A 22,463-nucleotide genomic window follows, 5' to 3' on the forward strand; every position below is an offset into this window, starting at 1 on the left:
CCAGGCTGGTCTCCAACTCCTGACCTCAGGTGATCCACCTGCCTCAGCCTCCCAAAGTGCTGGGATTACAGGCATGCGCTACCGTGCCTGGCCTCAGGTATTTCTTTATAGCAAAGCAAATGGACTCAGACAGAGTCAGCATAGTGATGGTAAATGAAGTCAAAGAAAAGGATGACATTGCTTTGGGGATATCTGCAGAATGAGAAAGTAAAAAAGCCTAAGACGGTGCCCGGAGCTGCTCTCTGTATTTAAAATTGTTGTGTGTGTACATATATATATATGTGCACTCAAATTATACCTTTAGCATGTGTTATTTTGGAATGTGTACAAATTATATTGTGTCTAGAGTTGGGGGATATAATTGGAAATATATTTTATTTATTTATTTGTTTGTTTTGTGATAAAGTCTCAAAAGGTCTCTGTTTCCCAGTCTGGATTGCAGTGGTGCAATCTCAGCTCACTGCAGCAGCTGCCTCCCAGGCTCACGTGATCCTCCCACTTCAGCCCCATGAGTAGCTAGGACTACAGACCTTCGCCACCACACCTGGCTATTTTAATTTCTTTCTTTTTTTTTTTTTTTGGTATATACAGGGTTTTGCCATGTTGCCCAGGCTGGTCTCAAACTCCTGAGCTTATGCCGTCTGTCTGACTCGGCCTCTTTAAAGTGCTGGGATTACAGGCTATTTTATTTTTAAACAAACTCTTCGTTGGTGTTACTATGTTTGAGGCACTATGCTGATAAATGCTAGTGATTTCACAGACCTAAGTTATAGGTTCTTCGTTTAAATTGTATGCTAATTATCTGCAGAGACAGAAAAAGAAACAAGATGTTTTCTAAATGCTATGTTAGAGGTGAGCTTGAGATGTTACGGAGCACAGTCATAGTGTAGGGCTGTGATTAAGGAAAGCTTCCTAAAGAGCTAAGACTTGAACACAGTCCTAAAACTTAGCGAGTGGCAAGGAAGGCAGAGAGGCTCTTACCACTTCACAGTTTCAGGGGCTGTATAAAGGTCAGATTGCAAGAGGACTGTAAAGTGTCCAGTGGATTTGGCACTTAAGAGGTCAGTAGGGGCCGAGCGTGGTGACTCATGCCTATAGTCCAACACTTGGGGAGGCCGAGGCAGGTGGATTGGGAGGTTCAGATCAAGATCAGCCTGGGCAACATGGTGAAACCTGTCTCTACTAAAAATACAAAAAAAAATTAGCCGGGTGTGGTGTTGCACACCTGTAGTCCCAGCTCCTCGGGAAGCTAAGGCAGGAGAATCGCTTGAACCCAGGAGGCAGAGGTTGTAGTGAGCTGAGATCATGCCACTGCACTCTAGCCTGGTGACACAGTGAGACTCATCTCAAAAAAAAAAAAAGGAGGTCAGTAGGAAATGCATTTACCACAGTGACATTAGATTAAAAGCCAGAGCAGATCACAGAGAGTTGAAGAATGAGAACAGAGGAGTCGGAAGTCCTCTAAGATGGGGCCTGAGTTTCTGTGTTGCAGTGTCCTCTCTGCCTTATGTGATCTCTAGCACACAGTGTTTGTTCTGTTAGCTTTGGACAGAAGAGAGCCACCTCCTGCTCTGAGATAAGATGCGCATATGTGGAGGAGATGAGTCCAGATTGCTGTGCTCCGTCTACATTCTGGGGGAGCATCTGCAACTCTTTACCTGCATGCTTTTTCTTTTCTTTTTTTTTGAGACAGAGATTCAATCTCGTTGCTCAGGCTGTAGTGCATTGGCACTGTCTTGGCTCACTACAACCTCTGCCTCCCACTACAACCTCCACCTCCCTGATTCTCCTGCCTCAGCCTCCTGAGTAGCTGGGATTATATGCATGAGACATCATGCCCAGCTAATTTTGTATTTTTAGTGGAGACGAGGTTTCACCATGTTGGTCAGACTGGTCTTGAACTCCTGACCTCAGGTGATCCACCCACCTTGGCCTCTCAGAGTGCTGGCATTACAGTCATGAGCCACTGCACCCAGCCTGCATGCTTTTTTCTAACCATACAGGGAGGCCAAGTGCAAACCCACAGCTAGAATTCTCTGTCTTAATCTACTTCTAGCATTTTTATTTTTTATTTATCTTTTTCTGTCTCTCATGATTGAGTACCTGATACTCTTATTTAGTTAAATTAATTAATTAATTTTTTTGAGACAGGGTCTTACTCTGTCACCCAGGCTGGAGTGTAGTGGCATGGTCTCAGTTCAATACAGCCTCAACTTCTCAGTTTTAAGTGATCCTTCCACCTCAGCCTACTGAGTTGCTGGGACTACAGGCATGTAACACCATGCCTAGCTAATCTTTGTATTTTTTTGTAGAGACAGGGTTTTGCCATGTTGCCCAGGCTAGTCTCGAACTCCTAGGTGCAAGTGATATGCCCACCTTGGCTTCCCAAAGTGCTGAGATTACAGGTGTGAGGCACTGCACCCAGCCTCATTTTATTTTTCTCATTTAATATCATACCAAAAGCATTTTCCTCTATCATTAAAAATTTTTTATAATGTTTTAAAGTTAATGCAGCCATTTTAAGTGGCTGCATAAACTCTCATTTAGATATTTATTTGAACATTTAGTTTAAAATTCTTTTCCCTTTTTAACTTTTCATTTTGAAATAATTTCTCATTTACAAAAAGTAGTCCCAGCTACTCAGGAGGCTGAGGCAGGAGAATCAGGGAGGCGGAGGTTGTAGTGGGAGGTGGAGGTTGTAGTGAGCCAACAAAAAGTTGTGGCAATATTACAGACAACTCCCATATATCCCCTTCAGCTAGCTTATTGTGATATCTGTCAGATTTCTCAATTGCAAAGTTACTCTGTTCCCCTCTCTCTATATTTAGTAAGGAAATAGTTTAAAACTATTTTATATCTTATTTCTTATTTATTTATTTAGAAGAGACAGGGTCTTGCTCTGTCACTGAGGCTGGAGTGCAGTGGCATGATCGTAGCTCATTGCAACCTCTAACTCCTGGGCACAAGCAGTCTTTCATTCTCAGCCTCCCAAGTGACTGGGACTACAGGCACATGGCACCACGCCCAGCTAATCTTAAAAGTTTTTGTAGAGATGGAATTTTGTTAGGTTGCCCAGGCTGGTCTTAAACTCTTGGCCTCATGTGATCCTCCTACCTTGGCCTCCCAAAGTGCTAGTATTAACAGACATGGGCTACTGTGCCTGGCCTGTATCCCATTTCTTTTTATTTTTTTGAGACAGAATCTTGTTCTTTGCCCAGGCTGGAGTTCAAGCAGTTCTCATGCCTCAGCCACCCAAGTAGCTGAGATTATAGGTATGTGCCACCACGCCTGGCTAATTTTTGTAGAGATGGGGTTTCACCATGTTGGCCAGGCTGGTCTCAAACTCCTGACCTCAAGTGATCCGCCTGCTTCGGCCTCCCAAAGTGCTGAGATTACAGGCTTGAGCTGCTGTGTTTGGCCCTATATCCCATATTTTTGTAAAACATTTACATAGTAATTTTAGCATCCATTGAGGTTTCTTAGGTGAATTATTACTATAATGGTTGCTAGATGGTGATTCTCTGATTACATGATTCCTTCTACTTCATCAGCTGACATTTCACTCTAAGAGAGAGCTTTCTCCTCTCTTTGTTTATTAGATTCTTATTTAATAGATTATAATCTGTTAATATCAATTTGGTGCTGAATTGCTCCAAATCAGACCAGTAGGAGCTCCTCAGGCTGGTTCTTTTTTCCTTTTGACCTGTCCTCACTCTGAGTGTTTTACTACTTTCAGGGACAGGGCGGCCCAGCCTTATCTTATGACTTCTCTACCTCAGCCTTGGAGTCTGCCATTCTTCCAAGGAGTCCTGCTTCCTTTTTTTTTTTTCTTTTAACAATTGTTTATTGAAGTCCTGCTGTATGCTATAAGATGATGAGCAAAACCAGACATAGTTTCGGCCCTGGAAGGAGAAAAGGGAGGTCGATATTAATCAAGTAATAACATTAATGGGGGCAGTTCTCAAGTGAGAGAAGTGTACTAAGGAAAGAAATGTGATTCTATAATAGGGTAATAAAAGATTCTTGACTGGGAAGGGGCAGCATACCAGTGATTAACTGATCTGAAGAATCAGTAGGAATTAACTTGGTAAAAAGTGAAGCTGATGGCTGAGTGGGACCAGCATTCAGAAGGCAGATGCCTGCAGAAAAAGCCATCAATTTTAACAAGAAGTGCTGTATCAGAGATGAAACTAAACCCATTCCTCATCTTTTCTTTTTGCTTCAGACATAACTTGGAAAAATTGTTTATGCTCTCTTTAGTCTCATCCCTTCCCCAAACTTCACATTGTTTTGGGTTTTAGGTGTCTCGGGTGTTTGTTGTTTGTTTGTTTGTTTGTTTTCCCCAAAAACCCATTCCTCCTCTTGAATATTAAGTGCCTTTTTCAATTTGGTGAGTCCATGTTCAGGTTTGTTACATGGGTATATTGTGTGATGCTGAGGTTTGGAGTATGATTGATCCTGTCACTCATGTACTGAGCTTGGTACCCAACAGTTCGTTTTTCAGCCCTTGCACCTTTACCCCTTATCCCCATCTAGTAGTCTCCAGTGTCTGTTATTGCCGTCTGTATGCCCATAAAGTACCTAGTGTTTAGCTGCCACTTATAAGTAAAAACATAATGGCATTTGGTTTTCTCTTCCTATGTTAATTTGCTTAGGATAATGGCCTTCAGCAGCATCTGTGTTGCTGCAAAGGACCTGAATTCATTCTTTTTTATGACTGTACCCTGCTTCTTATTAGTGGAGAATAGTGTTTAAAAACCAAGATCTAGGTACTAGATGTGCTTCATGCTGTTGGGATATGACCGCTGCCAGGCTCTTTCTATGGGAAGAGCTAAAGAATATATGTGTTGGGGTGGTGGGCACAGTGGCTCATGCCTGTAATCCCAGAACCTTGGGAGGCCAAGGCAGGAGGATCATTTGAGTCCAGCCTGGGCCACATTGCAAGACCCTGTCTCTACAACAAATTTAAAAACTTTTAGTAGCTGGGTGTGGTGACTAGTGACATGTGCCTATGGCCCTGACTGCTTGGGAAGCTGAGATGGGAGGATCACTTGAGCCCAGGAGCTTGTGGCTGCAGTGAGATATGATCATGCCACTGCACTCTGGTCTGAATGACAAAAACTGTTTAAAAAAAAAAAGTTATATTTGTGTATACACACAAATGTACACACTGCACAATATTTTTTAATATCTATATATACAGACACAGACATGTGCATATATACATGCACATACACACACATATATATTTATGTATTATTATTATTTGAGACAGAGTCTCGCTCTGTCGCCAGGCTGGAGTGCAGTGGCACAATCTCGGCTCACTGCAGTCTCTGTCTCCGGGTTCAAGTGATTCTCCTGCCTCAGCCTCCATAGTAGCTGGGGCTACAGATGCACACCACCACACCCAGCTAGTTTTTGTATTTTTAGTAGACACAGGGTTTTACCATGTTGGTCAGGATGGTCTCGATCTCTTGACCTTGTGATCCACCTGCCTCGGCCTCCCAAAGTGTTAGGATTACAGGTATGAGCCACTGTGCCTGGCCCTATTATTATTATTTTTGAGACAGGGTCTCTCTTTGTTGCCCAGGCTGGAGTGCAGTGGCATTATCTTACTTCACTGCAGCCTTCACTTCCTAGGCTCAAGTGCACCCCCAACCTCAGACCCTTGAGTAGCTGGGACCACAGGCATCTACCACCATGCCCAGCTAATTTTTAAATGTTTTATAGAGACAATTTTTTTTCTCTTTTTTGAGACAGTCTCAATGTAAAAAAAAAATTACATGTGTGTATACACACAAATGTACACATACTATCTGCACTATATTTATTTTTATATCTTTATATATATATACACACACATACACACATACATGTATGTATATATACACGCACACACACACATATATATGTGTATATATATGTATTATTATTTTTTTTTTTGAGACAGAGTCTTGCTCTGTCACCCAGGGTGGAGTGCAGTGGCATGATCTTGGCTCACTGCAACCTCTGCCTCCCCAGTTCAAGCCATTCTCCTGCCTCAGCCTCCCAAGTAGCTGGGATTACAGGTGTTTGCTGTCACGCCCAGCTATAGAGACAATTTTTTGTAGAGACTATATTGCCTAGGCTGGTCTCAAACCCTTGGGCTCAAGTGATCCTTCTGTCTTGGCTTCCCAAAGTGCTGGGATTACAGCTATGCCTTGTTATATATTAAAAAACATTTTTGAGGCTGGTCATGGTAGCTCATGCCTGTAATCCCAGCACTTTGGGAGGCCAAGGTGGGTGGATCACCTGAGATTGGGAGTTCTAGACCAGCCTGACCAACATGGAGAAACCCCATTCCTACTAAAAATACAAAATTAGCCAGGCATTGTGGCACATGTCTGTAATTCCAGCTACTGGGGAGGCTGAGGCAGGAGAATTGCTTGAACCTGGGAGCGTAGGTTGTGATGAGCTGAGATCGTGCCATTGCACTCCAGCCTGGGCAACAAGAGCGAAACTCCATCTCAAAAAAATAAAAAAACAAAAAACATTTGGCTCTTTGGGAGACCAAGGTGGATGGATCACCCGAGGTCAGGAGTTCGAGACCAGCCTGGACAACATGATGAAACCCTGTCTCTACTAAAAATACAAAAAATTAGCTGGCATAGTGGTATGTACCTGTAATCCCAGCTACTCAGGAGGCTGAGGCAGGAGAATCACTTGAACCCAGGAGGTGGAGGTTGCAATGAGCTGAGATCATGCCACTGCATTCCAGTCTGGGCAACAAGAGCAAAACTCTGTCTCAAAAACAATAACAACAAAAACATTTTTTCCAATGAGTACCTCCAATTCCAATACAAGTCAAAAGATAGATTCTAGTTTTCCCTTTCCTTATTTGTAACTTTCTTCTCCGTCGTTGGGAAATCTTGTTCCCATTAGCTGCAATATATTTACTTATCTGGTCAATCCCAAATCACCTGTTGCCATACCCTAGACCCCTCACATGGACTAATGCCTCTCACTCCCCTTTCACCCCAGTCATGTATGACTCTCCCTAAAGTCTATTGGTTTTTAGATTAAATTATTTAGAAAGGAAGGGATAGAGGGAGCTCATTTCCTTTTATGGGTGCATAATACCTATTTTGTGGATGTACCATAGTTTATTCAACCCTTGTTGAAGGAGATTTGGAGTACATTGAGTTTTATTCTGTTATGTTACAAATAGTGTCACTGTTAAGTGGCCATGCACATAAGACATTTTATATTTTTGTCAGTGTAGCTTTAGGATAGTTTCTTAGAAGTGAGACTATTGGATTAGAGGGTTAAAAGCATGTATAATTTTGTTAGATATTTTCAAATCTTTTCTGCCACCAGTAATGTATGAAAGAGCCTGTTTTTACCCCACAGCCTCATTTGTAGAATGTGTCAGACTCTTGTCCTAGTGGTGAGTTTGAAATTATATCTCTCACAGGATCTTGGGATACTGTTTTCCTTGTCTTGGAGGCTTTGGCTTCTTTTAAGCTCTTTTTTGCTCTTTTGTATGTTGTCTACTTTGTGGAAATTAGTTTCTTCCTTGGGGTTTGTTCTACTCTTGGAATTTGAAGATTGTTTTCCCTAATGGAATATAATAAAATAAAATAGGTGATTAATTTCAGCCCTCTCACTGTCGTATTTGTTGAAAGAATGGGTACATCTGTTGACTCACTGACTGTTGTATGTCTGCCAAAGCCTTGGGCTATGGTCAGTGTATGGCTGTGGCAATTCAGCATCACATCTGCATTCAGCACAGAAAGAAGGAAACGGGTGGTGCCAGCCACTTCTGCCCCCTTCTAAAAGAAAGGAAAAATCTTTTTAAGAACTGCTTCACTTGCCTTTTGTGGGCAGGCTACTTACAACTTACGGTTTTAGTTGTTTTCAGTGGGAAGTTTGGACAAGATATATAGTTCTTCGTGCTTTTAGAAATACAAGTTTCGGGCGCCGGGCGCGGTGGCTCACGCCTATGATCCCAGCACTTTGGGAGGCCGAGGCGGGTGGATCATGAGGTCAATAGATCAAGACCATCCTGGTCAACAAAGTGAAACCCCGTCTCTACTAAAAATACAAAAATTAGCTGGGCATGGTGGTGCGCGCCTATAGTCCCAGCTACTCAGGAGGCTGAGGCAGGAAAATTGCTTGAACCCAGGAGGCGAAGGTTGTGGTGAGCCGAGATCATGCCATTGCACTCCAGTCTGGGTAACACCAGCGAAACTCTGTCTCAAAAAAAAAAAAAAAGAAATACAAGTTTCTGATTTCTTTTTTTTTTTTTCTTTTGAGACAGAGTCTTGCTCTGTTGTCCAGGCTGGTGTGCAGTGGTGTGATCATGGCTCACTGTAACCTCAAACTTGTGGGTTCAAGTGATCCTACTACCTCAACCTCCCAAGTAGCTGGGACTATAGGCCCATGCCACCATGCCAGGTTGATTTTTAAATTTTTTCTGGAGACAGGATCTTACTATGTTGCCCAGGCTAGTCTCAAATTCCTGGCCTCTTAAAGTGCTAGGATTACCATGCCTAGCCATCAAGTGTCTGATTTCTATTTCACTTTGAAAATTTTATATATTTACTTTCATAAATACAAAAATTAAAAATAAGTATATGGATAAATAAATACCTTGTTAACATATTCCATCTGAACCCACTTTTCAGAGATAATTATTGTTAGTAGTTTGGTGCATATTCTTTTATGTATGTACTTGATACTTAGTCTTAATTTTTTTTTTTTCTTTGAGATGGTGTCTTACTCTGTCACCTGGGCTGGAGTACAGTGGTGCAGCTTTGGCTCACTGCAGCCTCAACCTCCGGGGCTCAAGAAATCCTCCTGCCTTAGCATCCCAATTAGTTGGGCTACAGGCACATACCACCATGCCTGACTAATTAAAAAATAATGTTTTTGTAGAGACAGGGTCCTACTGTGTTGCCCAGGCTGGGCTCGAATTCCTGGGCTCAAGTGATCCACCAGCCTTAGCCTCCCAAAGTGCTGGGATTACAGCATGAGTCATGGCATCTGACCATTAATCTTAATTTTTAAATATTATTTTTGTTTGTTGTTGCCAGTATGGGGCCATATACATACACACTATTCTACAGCTAGATTTTTTTCACTTAGCAATATGTCCTAGACACACTTCCCTGTTAGTACATGCAGATATGCCTCATTCTTTCCAACTAGTACATCATATTCTGTACTGTTATTCGCCTGCCCTCACAGATCCTTTATTCACCTTCTTTTCTTCTGTGTACTGGCTGCTGGTCTCTGTTACCTGCATCATCTCGGCTTCCTTGCCTTCTGACTTCTAGCTGGGAACAGCTGATAAAAGGTCCTGACAGGAGATCTGAGGGCCAGTGGTAGGAGGAGTCAGACTGTGTTTTATCCCTTACCCCTTGCCATGGTTCTGGTAGCAGCTGTGTTCATTGTCTGTGATCACTGCTCCTGTAGGGTGGCCTCTCTTCTCCAGCCAGCTCTTGCCCTTTCGGGTTGAAGGGTAGAAATAGCTTTTTGCTGTTGCTAGTCCCTGGATGCTTCTTGATCCCTTGTTGGTTCCTTTAAACCCTGCTTACAGAAGTGTACAAAGGGAAAAGTAAAAGTCCTCCCAGTCCCATCTGCTTATCATCATCCCATTTTATTCCCTAGAGGTAAGCATGCTAACAGCTGTATAGCTAGTCAGGCCTTTCTCCCATTTTTATATTTACATGCTTAGCATAGACTAAATTAAGTACATTTATATATATATAGAAAGTAAACTCATTCATGTAAGTGTGTATATGTATCTCTCTATTTGAAAGAACCTGTTTCTAGACTCTGTTCTCTTCCATTGACCCATCTGTTTTTTCCTGTGCCAGTACCTATCTATCTTAGTAATTACAGCTCTGAGTTGGTTCGATATCTGGCAAGGCAGATTCTCATCCCATTATTTTTCATTTTAAGAAATTTCTTGGCTGTTCTTGGGCATGAACTCTTTAGGTTATCTTTAGATTCAAGTTCAGAAAATTCATAGATTTTGACTGGAATGAAACTGAATTGATAGAAAGCTCACATTTCAGGAAAACTGACTTATTTCCAATTGAATCGTCTCACTTAAGAACCTCTTTTGTCTCTATTTACTCATATATTTTATGTTCTTTAGTGAAAGTCTTGCCCATTTCTAGCTAAGTTTGTTTTTAGTTATTTTATAGATTTTGTTGCCATCATGAATGGAATTTTTTTACTTTATGTTTCCTTCCCTCCTTCCCTCCCTTTTTTCCTTTCTTCTTCTTCTTCTTTTTTTGAGATAGAGTCTTGCTCTCTCACCCAGGCTCGAGTGCAGTGGTGCACTCACAACTCACTGTAGCCTCGACCTCCCAGACTTAAGCAGTCCTCCTGCCTCAGCCTCCTGAGTAACTGGGACCACAGGGGCACACTACTAGGCCTGGCTAATTTTTTAATCTTTCTTTTTGTAGAGATAGGGTCTCACCATGTTGCCTAGGCTGGTCTCAAACTCCAGGGCTCAAACAATTCTCCTGCCTCAGCCTATCAAAGTTCTAGGATTACAGGCGTGAGCCACTGTACCTGGCTCACCTTACATTTTCTAACTGGTTATTGCTCGTATGGTTTTTAAGAATGTGTTTATTTTTGTAAATTAATCTTATAATCATAATCACCTACTTTATTGAACTTCCTATTCTAATGATTTTTTAGTATCTTCTCTTGGCTTTTCTAGGTGGACAATTATATTATCTGTAAATTATAATGTTTTATAACACCATTTTAATATTTATATATAATTTTTTTTTGAGATAGAATCTTGCTCTGTTGCCAGGTTGGAGTGCAATGGTGCAGTCTCAGCTCACTGCAACCTCTGCCTCCCGGGTTCAAGTGATTCTCCTGCCTCAGCCTCCTGAGTAGCTGGGACTACAGGTGTGTGCCACCGCTCCCAGCTAATTTTTGTAATTTTAGTAGAGATGGGGTTTCACCATGTTGGCCAGGATGGTCTCAATCTCCTGACCTCTTGGTCCACCCACCTTGGCCTCCCAAAGTGCTGGGACGACAGACGTGAGCCACTGTGTCTGGCCATTTTTTTCCCCTTAGGTCATTTTGTGATTGGGATATATGATTAGGGTTAGTGGGGCACCTGACCCAGGACAGTCTTCTTGGCTAGTGTTAAATTTTATATTTGAGTATACCAGCTATACATCCTTTTACATTAAAGGATGTACAGCAGGTACAACAGCAGGGTAGGTGAATTCCATACAGGCCTTGAGGATAGAAACAACAAAGCAACTTTCAGTCAATAGAAAGTACAGTGACTAGAGTGTAGGACACAAATTAGGTTGAGAGAAGCAAGAGATGGATTGGAGAGTAACTTGAGGCTCAGTCAGAAGTTTCTACTTTATTCAGAGGAGTTGAGAATTGAATGAAAGATGTGTTAGGCAGAATGGCCCTTTAAAAATTTCCACACCCTAATCCCTGGAACCAATGAATTTGTTACTCGGCATGGCACAAAGGACTTCACAGATAAAATGAAGGTTATAGACCTTCAAATAGGGAGGTTATCCTGGATTATTAAGGTGGGCCCAATATAGTCACATGGGCCCCAAAAAGCAAAGGAGTTTCTCCAGCTGGAAGAGAAGGAAGTTATGGTGGAGGGGGAATTTGGAGAGATTCAAAGAGTGAGAGAGGCTGAAGGGGACCCCATGGAAAGTGTGGAAAGGACTGCAGGAGTGAAGGCTGGCCTCTGGTGGATAACCTGCCAGGAAACGGGGGCCTTGGCCCTACAGCTACACTAACTGAATTCAGCCAACAGCCTGAGTGAGCTTGGAAGTGGATTCTCCAGGACCTCCAGAAAGGAACACAGCCCTACCAACACCTTGGTTTTGGCCTTGTGAGACTAAGCAAAGGACCGAGCTGAGCCTCGCCATACCCAGATTTTGCCCTTCAGAACTCTGAGATAATTTTGTGTCATTTTAATGTGCTGAGTTTGTGACACTTTGCAACAGCAGCAGAAGATGAATACAATGGGTTTAAGCAAGGATATTGTCAGATTTTGTGTTACTAAAAGACTTCTTGTGACATGTGGAAATGGATTTGCAGAGTATAAATTTGGAGGCAGGGAAACGTGTTTGTAGGAATGCTGTGATAGCACAAACTAGGGTAGTGATCATGGGAAGGGGTTATGATCTGGGAGGCTAGAATTGCTAGAACTAGTCAGGGACTGGATGTCGGTGGTTGGGGTGGGGAAGCAAGGGTGACAGCTGCTTTCTGGCTTGGCACTGGTTGATGATGAAGCCGTTTCTTGAGATGGGGATGAGCAGATTAGAAGATGTTATGATATAAAATTAATAACTAAGTTGTTCTTCACTTGGAAATTCTCTGTATAGATACTTTAAGAGAGAGTATATCAGTAAGATGAGTGCTTTGTTTTTTAAGAACTAAACTTTTTCTCTTTTAGGTCATGTAGGAAATCGTAAATCATGTGAAGATGGGACTCTTGGTATTTGTGCGCAATCTGCTGCTAGCCCTCTGCCTCTTTCTGGTACTGGGATTTTTGTATTATTCTGCGTGGAAGCTACACCTACTCCAGTGGGAGGAGGACTCCAGTAAGTATAGTCACTCTAGCTCACCCCAGGAGAAGCCTGTTGCAGGTCAGTTACTGGTTTTTCATATGGCTGCAGTGCGCCTAATATTTTTCAGAGATGGGCAGCGAGAGTAAACTGAACATTTCTGGGACTTAGGCTTAGAAATTGCCTGCCTTTTTAACTGTTTTTTAAAAAACTGCATGCCATGGCAAATCTCAGTTCCTTTTACAGACTTGGTGAGAATGTGCTATTCAATAAAAACCCAAACTGTATTCATACTTCTAGTTCTTGAATGCTTTTGTTCTTTCTAATTGCTGTAGCATATTGTTACTCTATTTTGGCATTTATTGCCTTAGGGATTAGTATTGAAGTCAGTTTCCACCTGCTCTTAAAACATTTGTCTTCACCTTTTCCTTGAATTTTCAACATAATATCGTCTCTGTTTTGTCTTCCCTAAAGAAACCTTGTCTACTGAATCTTTGTAGCCCTTGCAGCTATTGAACTTGCACCTGACTACAATAATGGCTTATTTTCCCTACCCAGTAACTCCTCATTTTTTCTTCTCTTTGTTCACTTGGTCTCATGTGTTACATCGTGTCTTCCAGCTCGCCTGAATCTCACTGATTTGGTTTCTGTTTACCTGACGTGGCCTGTGTTTTGCTTCTAGGCTTGCAGTTGAAGAGCTTATGTTGATTGGCACCAGCCTTTGCACATTCTTTTCTTGGCTGTAGCTTAAAATGTCACACAGTGATCATAGTGGTTTTCTTTTTGGTTGTTTTGTCTGACTGTTATTTGAGCTTGGTGTGGGAAATAATAGAAAATCAGAACAGAGTGGCCTGTTTTGAACTTCAGTCATGTGTTTTTCTTAAAGTAATTTTATTTTTACCAGCATCTACCAGATACCAGTGTAGAACTAACTCACTTGAGGAGAGTCAGTCTCTAGGTATGAGGTTAAAGTGAGCTGCAGTGAGTTGGAAGAAGCAGCTGGCAATTGGCCTGCTGTTGTTCTAAGACTCTAACATGGGAACTGTTACAATGAAGTAGCTCATTTATTTCTCCCATGGCTCAAACTACTGAGACAGTTTCAAGGCAGTTTTTAAAATATGGTGGTATATCGTTAATTTATAGTTTTATGTAGAATGTTTATGTGCCTTTTAAATGCTTAGCTTATAATTATCGCTAATTACTTGTGTTTCAAAATATACTTAAATTTATCTGCACTGACTTACTTTAAAAAAATTTTTTTTTTTGAGATGGAGTTTCGCTCTTGTTACCCAGGCTGGAGTGCAATGGTGCGATCTCGGCTCACCGCAACCTCCGCCTCCTGGGTTCAGGCAATTCTCCTGCCTCAGCCTCCTGAGTAGCTGGGATTACAGGCATGCACCACCATGCCCAGCTAATTTTTTGTATTTTTTGTAGAGTCGGGGTTTCACCATGTTGACCAGGATGGTCTCGATCTCTTGACCTTGTGACCAACCCGCCTCGGGTGGATCCCAAAGTGCTGGGATTACAGGCTTGAGCCACCGTGCCCGGCCTGCACTGACTTATTTTTAATATCTAGGAGACTACCCAGGATAAGGAGTGTTTATATCAGTCAAGTGCAGAATTCTGTCCTTAGAGGCATTCACTGTCTGTATTGGTAGTGGTAGATCCATCTGTATCAAAAATATAGATGGAAATGTGTGTGAAGAACAGGGGTCTTCTTTTCTGCTAAGAGCTACTGACCTATAGAAGACATAACCAAGGATCAGGTAAGATTTTCCTAGATCGGTAGGGAAGGGATTTAACTTTATGGAACTCATTGTGTGTCAGGCATTAGGCTAGACAATTTACAAATATAATTTCATTTACTGTAATTCTTACTACAGTTTTGTGAAGATGCCATTATTATCCGCATTTTCCAGTTGGGCAAACTGAAACACTTTAATTTACCAAAGTTATATTGTTGGAACTGGAATTCAATTCTGATTTCCCATCTCTAAAACCTATGTTTATTATTTTATTGGAAAATATAATAAATAGTGAAGGCAAGACTTAATTTAATATTCTGCCTGGTAAAAAGAGAGAGGAAAGGGGCTCAGAGAAGTAGTAGAGAGTGTCAGGAAGGGGATGTGAAAGGAAAAGGAGGGAAAGAGAAAGTTATCAGAAGAAGACAGGGAGGCTTATTAGGTTTGAAGGTGACAAGGTGCTATTCACTTGGGCTGTAGGCTTCAGAAGTTATCTGCTGTCCTTTCTATTAATTGTTAGCTGACTAACCAGTATTTACGGCTTTTCTTTATCTTATTTTATTTTTTGAGACAGTGTCTCTCTCTATTGCCAGGCTGGAGTGCAATGGCGCGATCCCGGCTCACTGCAACTTCCATTTTCCGGTTTCAAGCAATTCTGCCTCAGCCTCCCGAGTAGCTGGGACTACAGGCACGTACCACCACACCTGGCTAATTTTTTTTGTATTTTTAGTACAGACAGAGTTTCACCATGTTGGCCAGGATGTTCTCAATCTCTTGACCTCGTGATCCGCCCGCCTTGGCCTCCCAAAGTGCTGGGATTACAGGCGTGAGCCACCGCGCCTGGCCTACAGCTTTTCTGTTATTCTGACTCCTAAGCCTTTTAGATGTTTGGCTTTGAATAGGTTGTTTAGACTATGTCACCATAGCGTATTATTTTCTGTGCTGTAATATCAGAGAACAGAGTAATAGGACCCATCCTGTGTGGCTTACCAAGTCAGACGAGTCCTCTATTTTTTTTTTTGGAAACAAGTTCTCACTCTGTTGCCCAGGCCAGAGTGCAGTGGTGCAGTCATAGCTCATTGTAGCCTCGATCTGCCAGGCTCAAGTGATCCTCCTGCCTCAGCTGCGTGAAGTAGTTGGGGCCACAGGCTCACACTGGTATTCCTGGCTAATTTTTGTATCTTTTGAAGAGATGGGGTTTAGTCATGTTGCCCAAGCTGGTCTCAAACTCCTGGGCTTGAGTGGTCTGCCCGCCTCGGCTTCCCAAAGTGGTAGGATTCTAGGCATGAGCCACCATGCCTGGCTAGAGAGGAGTCCTTTACTCAGTAACAGAGTCAAGCTGAAGTAGCGTCACAACCCAGATGAATGTTATGTTGTGAAATTTAAGCTATGGTTTAATAATACTGATGGTGATAAGATGAAATAGTAATTTACTGAGTATATATTCTATGTCCATACTATAACAGGGTCTTTATATTCAGAATCTCATTTGATCCTCATAGTTTTTATTGGTTATTTATTATCCTAATTTTACAGATAGAGAAACTGAGGCTTCAGAGAGGCTATGTATTCAAGAGTTTGTATGCCTTTCATCTGAGGAGGTCGAGGACATTCCCAAGCTAGAAAAATAAATGTCTTTAGCATTACTTTTTCTTAATTATTATAATATGAGTAAGTTACTCAGATTACATATTGGAATTTCTTCATGGTAGGAGGAAGAGGCTAGAGTTCTTTGTTTTTGACACAGGGTCTCACTCTGGAGTTCAGTGGTGTGATCTCAGGTCATTGCAGCTTCAACCTCTTGGGCTTATGCTACCCTTCCACTTCAGCCTCCCAAGTAGCTGGGACTACAGGTGTGCACCACCATGTCCAGCTAATTTTTCAAAAATTTTAGAGATAGGGTTTCTCCATGTTGCCCAGGCTGGTCTCAAACTCCTGAGCTCAAGTGATCTTCCCACCTCAGCCTCCCAAAGTGCTGGGATTACAGGCATGAGCCACTGTACCTGGCCTGAGGCTAGAGTTTATTATTATTATTAAATTATTCATTCAGTAAGCAGTATGTTCTTATTATGATCCATGTACTGTTCTGGGTAAACTGGGTATAAGATGAACATAGATCTTTATGCTCTTAGCCTGTAATGTGAGAACAAAATAAAACAATTATTATAATATATTGAGTTCTAAAAGAGCAATCTTTGTGAAATGCTGTGTTGAAGCATAGGATTCCTTCCAGATAGAAAATTTATGTTTTCATTAATTCCAAGTTGTATTGTAGAGGGCTACAAACTGCTTTGTCTTGGGCAGCTTAGAGACACATGTGACCTAGGCTTGATCAGGTTGCCAAGACTTGGGTCAAATGCCTAATGTGAAAAGCTTCAAGTATGAGATTAGTCTAGTTATCAACCTGTTTTTAAAAGTACTGTAGAATTATTATACATGTAGTATGATAAAAATATATATACCTACATAGATACATATATTTTTAATACATATTTTAATTAATGAACAAATCAGCAGTCTCTGGAGTTAGAAAGAGTTGGGTGTGCTTGTTTCTTCAGCTCCAAAATGAAGATAAAAGACTTATTTCTCTTTGCTCTGATGCTTTGTTTAGGTCTGTGCCTTGTATAGGAGTTGGGTAGTTGCCTCTTTGCAATAGCCCTCATTTATTTCACAGTGGTCCATTTCCTGGAAGCCTTGCATATTTTTATTAATTTAAAATTTTACCTATTTCTGCTGGGTATGGTGTTTCACATCTGGAATCCTAGCACTTCGAGAGACTGAGGAGGGAGGGTTGCTTGAGGCTGGGGGGATTAGTTGAGGCCAGGAGTTCAAGACGAGCCTGGGTAACATCACAAGGCCTTGTCTCTACAAAAAAAATTTTAAAAATTATCCAAGCATGCTGGTGCCCACTTCTATGGCATGTGGTCTAGCTACTCAGGAAGCTGAGGAAGAGGATCAGTTAGGCCTAGGATTTCGAGGTTGCAGTGAGCTGTGATCACGCCACTGTACTCCAGCCCTGGCAACAGTGTAAGACCCTGTCGAGAGAGAGAGAGAGAGAGAGGGAGAGGGGGAAAGGAGAGAGAGGGGAGGAAGGGAGAGAGGAAGGTGAAGGAAGGGTATTCATTTCTAATTAATAAAGTAGATCTTTTATAGAATTTGTTTCCATTGTGAGACCTTTAAAAATTCATGACTGAATGAGGTGGCTCATGCCTGTTATCTCAGCACTTTTAGAGGCTGAAGTAGGAGAATTGCTTGAGCCCAGGAGTTCAAGACCAGCCTGGGCAACATAGGGAAACCCTGTCTCCCCCAGAAATTTAAAAATTAGCTGAGTGTGGTGGTACTTGCCTATGGTCCCAGCTACTTGAGAGGCTAAGGTGGAAGGATCGTTTGAGCCTAGGAGGTCAAGGCTGCAGTGAGCTGTGGTCATGCCGCTGTATTCCAGCCTGTGTGACCCTGTCTGAAATTTTTTTTTAAATTGATGCTACTGTGTTAATCAATTATTACAATGCCCTTTGTGTTCTTCCCCATATTTATAAAAGATTATGGCCGGGCGTGGTGGCTCACGCCTATAATCCCAGCACTTTGGGAGGCCGAGGTGGGCAGATCACGAGGTCAGGAGATCTAGACCATCCTGGCCAACATGGTGAAATCCTGTTTTTACTGAAAATAAAAAAATTAGCTGGGCATGGTGGCACGCTCCTATAGTTCTAGCTATTCCAGAGGCTGGGGCAGTAGAATTACTAGAACCTGGGAGGTGGAGGCTGCAGTGAGCTGAGATCTGCAGTGAGCTGAGATCACGCCACTGCACTCCAGTCTGGGCGACAGAGTGAGATCTCAAAAAAAAAAAAAAAAAACCCAGAAAGAAAAAAGATTATAACTAGATAAATTACAAAATATGCATTCAAATTATAAAGTATACATTGTTGATCTGATTACTATGGAGAATACTCTCTGGCACATAAGCGAAAGTTGGATCTGATATTAGGAGGACATGTTGAAGTGAGTGTAATAGACATAGGATGTTGTATTAACTCTTAGTTTTTTTGTCTTAAAAATGAAGTGGAGGCTGGCATTCCCAGCCACGTTTCTGGCCTGTGGCTTGGGTAGGTACTCTGCTTTCGATGGTAAGGAAGTAAGTGGTATCAGAACTAGCCTTCTCTCTATAGAAAGCTATAACACTAGACAAAAGAAATGAAGCAATTGTGTCAGCCTGTAGACAATAGGCAGAGTAAATTTCAGTTCCTAAAAGAAGGAAAACTTGAGGTGAGCCCCACATTTGCTCCATTTTCTGAGGACAGTTTCCCAACCCTGCACCATAAGTGGAGTCTAAACAGGCTGTGATGATTTCCCCTGAGCTTCTGAAGAGGCAGAGGTCAGAGTTTGGGCAGCTGAAACAGTTGGAATCTGTGGGGTGGACCATCATAGGGTAGGGAATTGTTCAGCAAGAGGGTCTCAGAAATTCGTAGAGGCATTCCTGTGAGGCTGAAGCTAAGGACTGGCCTATTATTTATACATGGGGTGAAACCACCTGAGGCTTAACCACATAGAGAGCAGCTGGTACAGGATGAATAGAAAAGAGATACTAGAGGTCAAGTCCTGTTGGGGGGAAAGCAATGCCAGGAACGTTGATGGTCCAGCCGTATCAGTAGAAAGATCTCATTAATACTTTGTTAACACCCCTGGCATCCAGCTGAGACACCAGAAAGGCCATGCCTTATGAACAAAGATCTTACCCAAGAGTAAGATCTGCTGTAGACCCACCCAAAGAAGGCCTAAAGCCAACCCCCAGCAAGTTAGAGAGGCCAAAAATGCCATGGGCTCTCCTCAAAGTCACACTAATGATGCATACAAGACCACACAAGCTCTGGGTGAACAGGAAGTCATTGAACTATCTACTAAAATACAAGTTGACACCCTTCATAGGAGGATAATGATATTCATTATATGTGTAATAGCCACAGTGGCTAAAGTTCAAAAAAAGTTACTGAGACATATAAAGAAATAGGAGAATATCCATATTCAAGAAGAAAAATCTATGGGTAATATGGCCTCAGTGTTTCACTTAGCAGACAAAGTATTATGAATATATTTAAAGAACTGAAGGAAAATATAGTAGTGAACAATGAGTAATCTGAGCAGAGAAATGGAATCTATAAAAAAGAACCAAATGCAAATTCTAGACCTGAAAAGTACAGTAACTGAAATGGAAGGGTCACTTAACAGTAGATTGGATATAATGGAAGAAGCAGTGAGCTTGAAGAGAACACAATGGAAATTATCCAGTCTGAACCACAGAAAGAAAAAATATTGAAGAAAAATGAATAGAACCTCAGAGACCTGTGAAACAATATCAAATAGACTAATATATATGAGAATTGGGCAGGAAAAAATTACTTGCTTATTTTTTTGAAAATTAATTTCCCATACCTACTCATCTGAAGGAAAAATAAATAAAGGCTGAAAACTTTCTAAATTTGATTAAAAATATTGACTTACAGATCCAAAAAGCTTAGCCAACCCCAAGAAAGATAAATATTAGGGGAATAAAATCTAGGTACATCATAGTTAAACTTCTGAAATCTAAAAACAAGGAGATGCTGCTGATGAGTTCATTCGGTGCGGACCTGGTGCCTCTTGAGTGAAGCAGTAACTGAGAAGATCTCTGCCATTCCCTTTGGCCCATGAAATGCCAAGGGAGGCGTCAACACTAAGAGCAATGATCATATTAATTTGAAGGTGATGGGACAGCATGGTTCTGTGGTGCAGTTTGAGATTAAGAGGCATACACCACTTAGTAAACTAACGAAAGCCTATTGTGAATGAGAGGGTCTGTCAGTGAGGCAGATCAGATTCCCATTTGGCAAGTGGCCAATCCATGAAATGGGCACACCTGCACAGCTGGACGTGGAGGATGAAAGTACCGCTGCCATGTTCCGGCAGCAGACAGGTGTCTATAGCAAAGGAACTTTATTCCAGAACCCCATTCTTACAGAGCAGCAATACATTCTCAGTTAGAAAAGTGCAAGCTGGTTCTGCCATGTCCTGACTGTGGTGGCGCATGCCTGTAGTCCCAGCTACTCCGGAGGCTGAGGCAGTAGAATCACTTGAACCCAGGAGGCAGAAGTTGCAGTGAGCTGGGATCATGCCATTGCACTCCAGCCTGGGTGACAGAATGAGACTCTGGCACAGAAAAACAAAATGAAACAAAATAAAACTCTGGCATTATCTACCTGGGTGCAGTGTAAGTCCTTCTTCATTACATGTGGTGCTAGTTGTAAAACTTTTCAGGTAGCATTTATCAGTTTGAGGAAAATTCCTTCTTTTTCTAGTTTGCTGAAAGTTTTTATAGGAGTGGGTTTTAAATTTTGTCGAATGTTTTTTCTGTGGTTCTGTTAAGGTGATTACATAGACCTGTACTTCTGGCCAACAAATTGGGGTTCCCAGTACTCCTTCCTTGTGTTTGATTAATTTGCTAGAATGGCTCCCAGGACTCGGGAAGACATTCCTGTCTACTGGTTTGTTATAAAGAATATTCAAATTATACAGATAAACAGCCAGAGGCATGGCTCACGCCTGTAATCCCAGCACTTTGGGAGACCGAGGCAGGTATATCACCTGAGGTTAGGAATTAGAAACCAGCCTGACCAATACAATGAAACCTCATCTCTACTAAAAATACAAAAATTAGCTGGGTGTGGTGGTAGCCGCCTATAGTCCCAGCTACTCAGGAGGCTGAGACAGGGGAATTGCTTGAACCCGGAGGTGGAGGTTGTAGCAAGCAGAGATTGCGGCACTGCACTCCAGCCTGGGTGACAGAGCGATACTCTATCTCAAACGAACCAACCAGCCAGAGGCAGAGATACTTTGGGTGAAGGATTGGAAACCGGCCCGGGGCTTCTATGCTGTCTCCAGGTGTGCCATTCTCCAGCACCTCCATGTATTCAGCATTCTGGAAACTCTCCAGACCCCCATACCTCAGGGATTTTTATGGAAAGCTCGTTAGTATGCATGATTGACTAAATCATTGGCCATTGGTGATAAACTCAACTTTCAGCCTTCCAAACACATTGTTCGTTCCCCTGGTAACCAGCCCTCATCACAAGAGGCTGTCCAGGAACCCACCAAGAGTCACCTCATTAGAACAAAAAATGCTCCTGGAGCCCTGTCTCAGGAACTGGGAACAGAAACCAAATATATATTTCTTGCTATATAATAATATTACACAATATATAAAACTCAATTGCGTTTCTGTATACAAGAAGCACACAAATAGAAAATAAGATTAAACAATTATTTGCAATAGTATCAAAAAATAAGATACTTAGAAATAAATCTAAACATATGCAGGACCTCTACACTGGAAACTATAAAAATGCTGCTGAGAGGAATTAAAGATCTAAATAAGAGATTATATAAAGACAGTTAAATAAGGAGAGATTTATGATGCCTATGAATTAGGAGACTTAATATTAAGACACCCCCCCCCCCACATTTTTGGTGTGTGTTTTTGTTTTTGTTTTGAGACACAGTCTGGCTCTGTCATCCAGGCTGGCGTGCAGTGGCGGGATCACAGCTTAATGCAGCCTCAACCTCCCAGGCTCAAGCGATCTTCCTGCCTCAGTCTCCTAAGTATCTAGGACTCCAGGCATGCCCAGCTAATTTTTTTGAGATGGAGTCTTACTCTGTTGCCCAGGCTGGAGTGCAGTGGTGTGATCTCGGCTCACTGCAACCTCAGCCTCCCGGGTTCAATGATTCTCCTGCCTCAGCCTCCAGGTAGCTGGGACTACAGGCATGTTCCACCATGCCCAGCTGATTTTTGTATTTTTAGTAGAGATGGGGTTTTACTGTGTTAGCCAGGATGGCCTCAATCTCATGAACTCGTGATCCGCCCACGCTGGTTTCCTAAAGTGCTGAAATTACAGGCATGAGCCACTGCACTCAGCCCCAGCTGATTTTTTTTTTTTTTTTTAAATTTATGGCTGGGCACAGTGGCTCATGCCTGTAATCCAGGCACTTCTCGAGGCTGAGGCAGATCACCTGAGGTTGGAAGTTAAGGAAGAAACCCCATCTCTACTAAAAATACAAAATTAGCTAGGTGTGCTCCCAGGTTCAAGCAGTTCTCCAGCCTCAGCCTCCCAAGTAGCTGGGATTACAGGCATGGACC

The 22,463-nt window shown here is 42.1% G+C and overlaps 2 protein-coding genes across 26 annotated transcripts in view; both read left to right on the top strand.

The window, feature by feature from the left end:
* The window catches only part of KDM4A (lysine demethylase 4A), a 92,188-nt gene extending 79,595 nt beyond the window's left edge, over positions 1-12,593 (top strand). The window contains exon 22 of one of the 2 annotated variants that reach the window (XM_078331479.1): positions 12,446-12,593. In XM_078331479.1, coding sequence (XP_078187605.1) covers positions 12,446-12,454 — 9 coding nt within the window. In that variant the 3' untranslated portion in view covers positions 12,455-12,593. The remainder of the gene's footprint in view (positions 1-12,445) is intronic. The other variant, XM_035251130.3, reaches the window with a different exon arrangement.
* ST3GAL3 (ST3 beta-galactoside alpha-2,3-sialyltransferase 3) overlaps positions 1-22,463 on the top strand; it is a 238,927-nt gene that overhangs the window by 19,463 nt on the left and 197,001 nt on the right. For 23 of the 24 annotated variants that reach the window (XR_013519985.1, XM_017974624.5, XM_017974627.5 and 20 more), the window contains exon 2: positions 12,446-12,593. The exons of the other annotated variant lie outside the window; for it this stretch is intronic. Coding sequence is in view for 19 of the 23 variants with exons in the window: in XM_017974624.5 (XP_017830113.1) it covers positions 12,476-12,593 (118 nt within the window). In the remaining 4 variants the exon portion in view is untranslated. The remainder of the gene's footprint in view (positions 1-12,445; positions 12,594-22,463) is intronic. 24 annotated transcript variants of the gene reach the window in all.

This window comes from Callithrix jacchus, chromosome 7, assembly GCF_049354715.1.
Source record: "Callithrix jacchus isolate 240 chromosome 7, calJac240_pri, whole genome shotgun sequence".
NCBI lineage: Eukaryota > Metazoa > Chordata > Mammalia > Primates > Cebidae > Callithrix > Callithrix jacchus.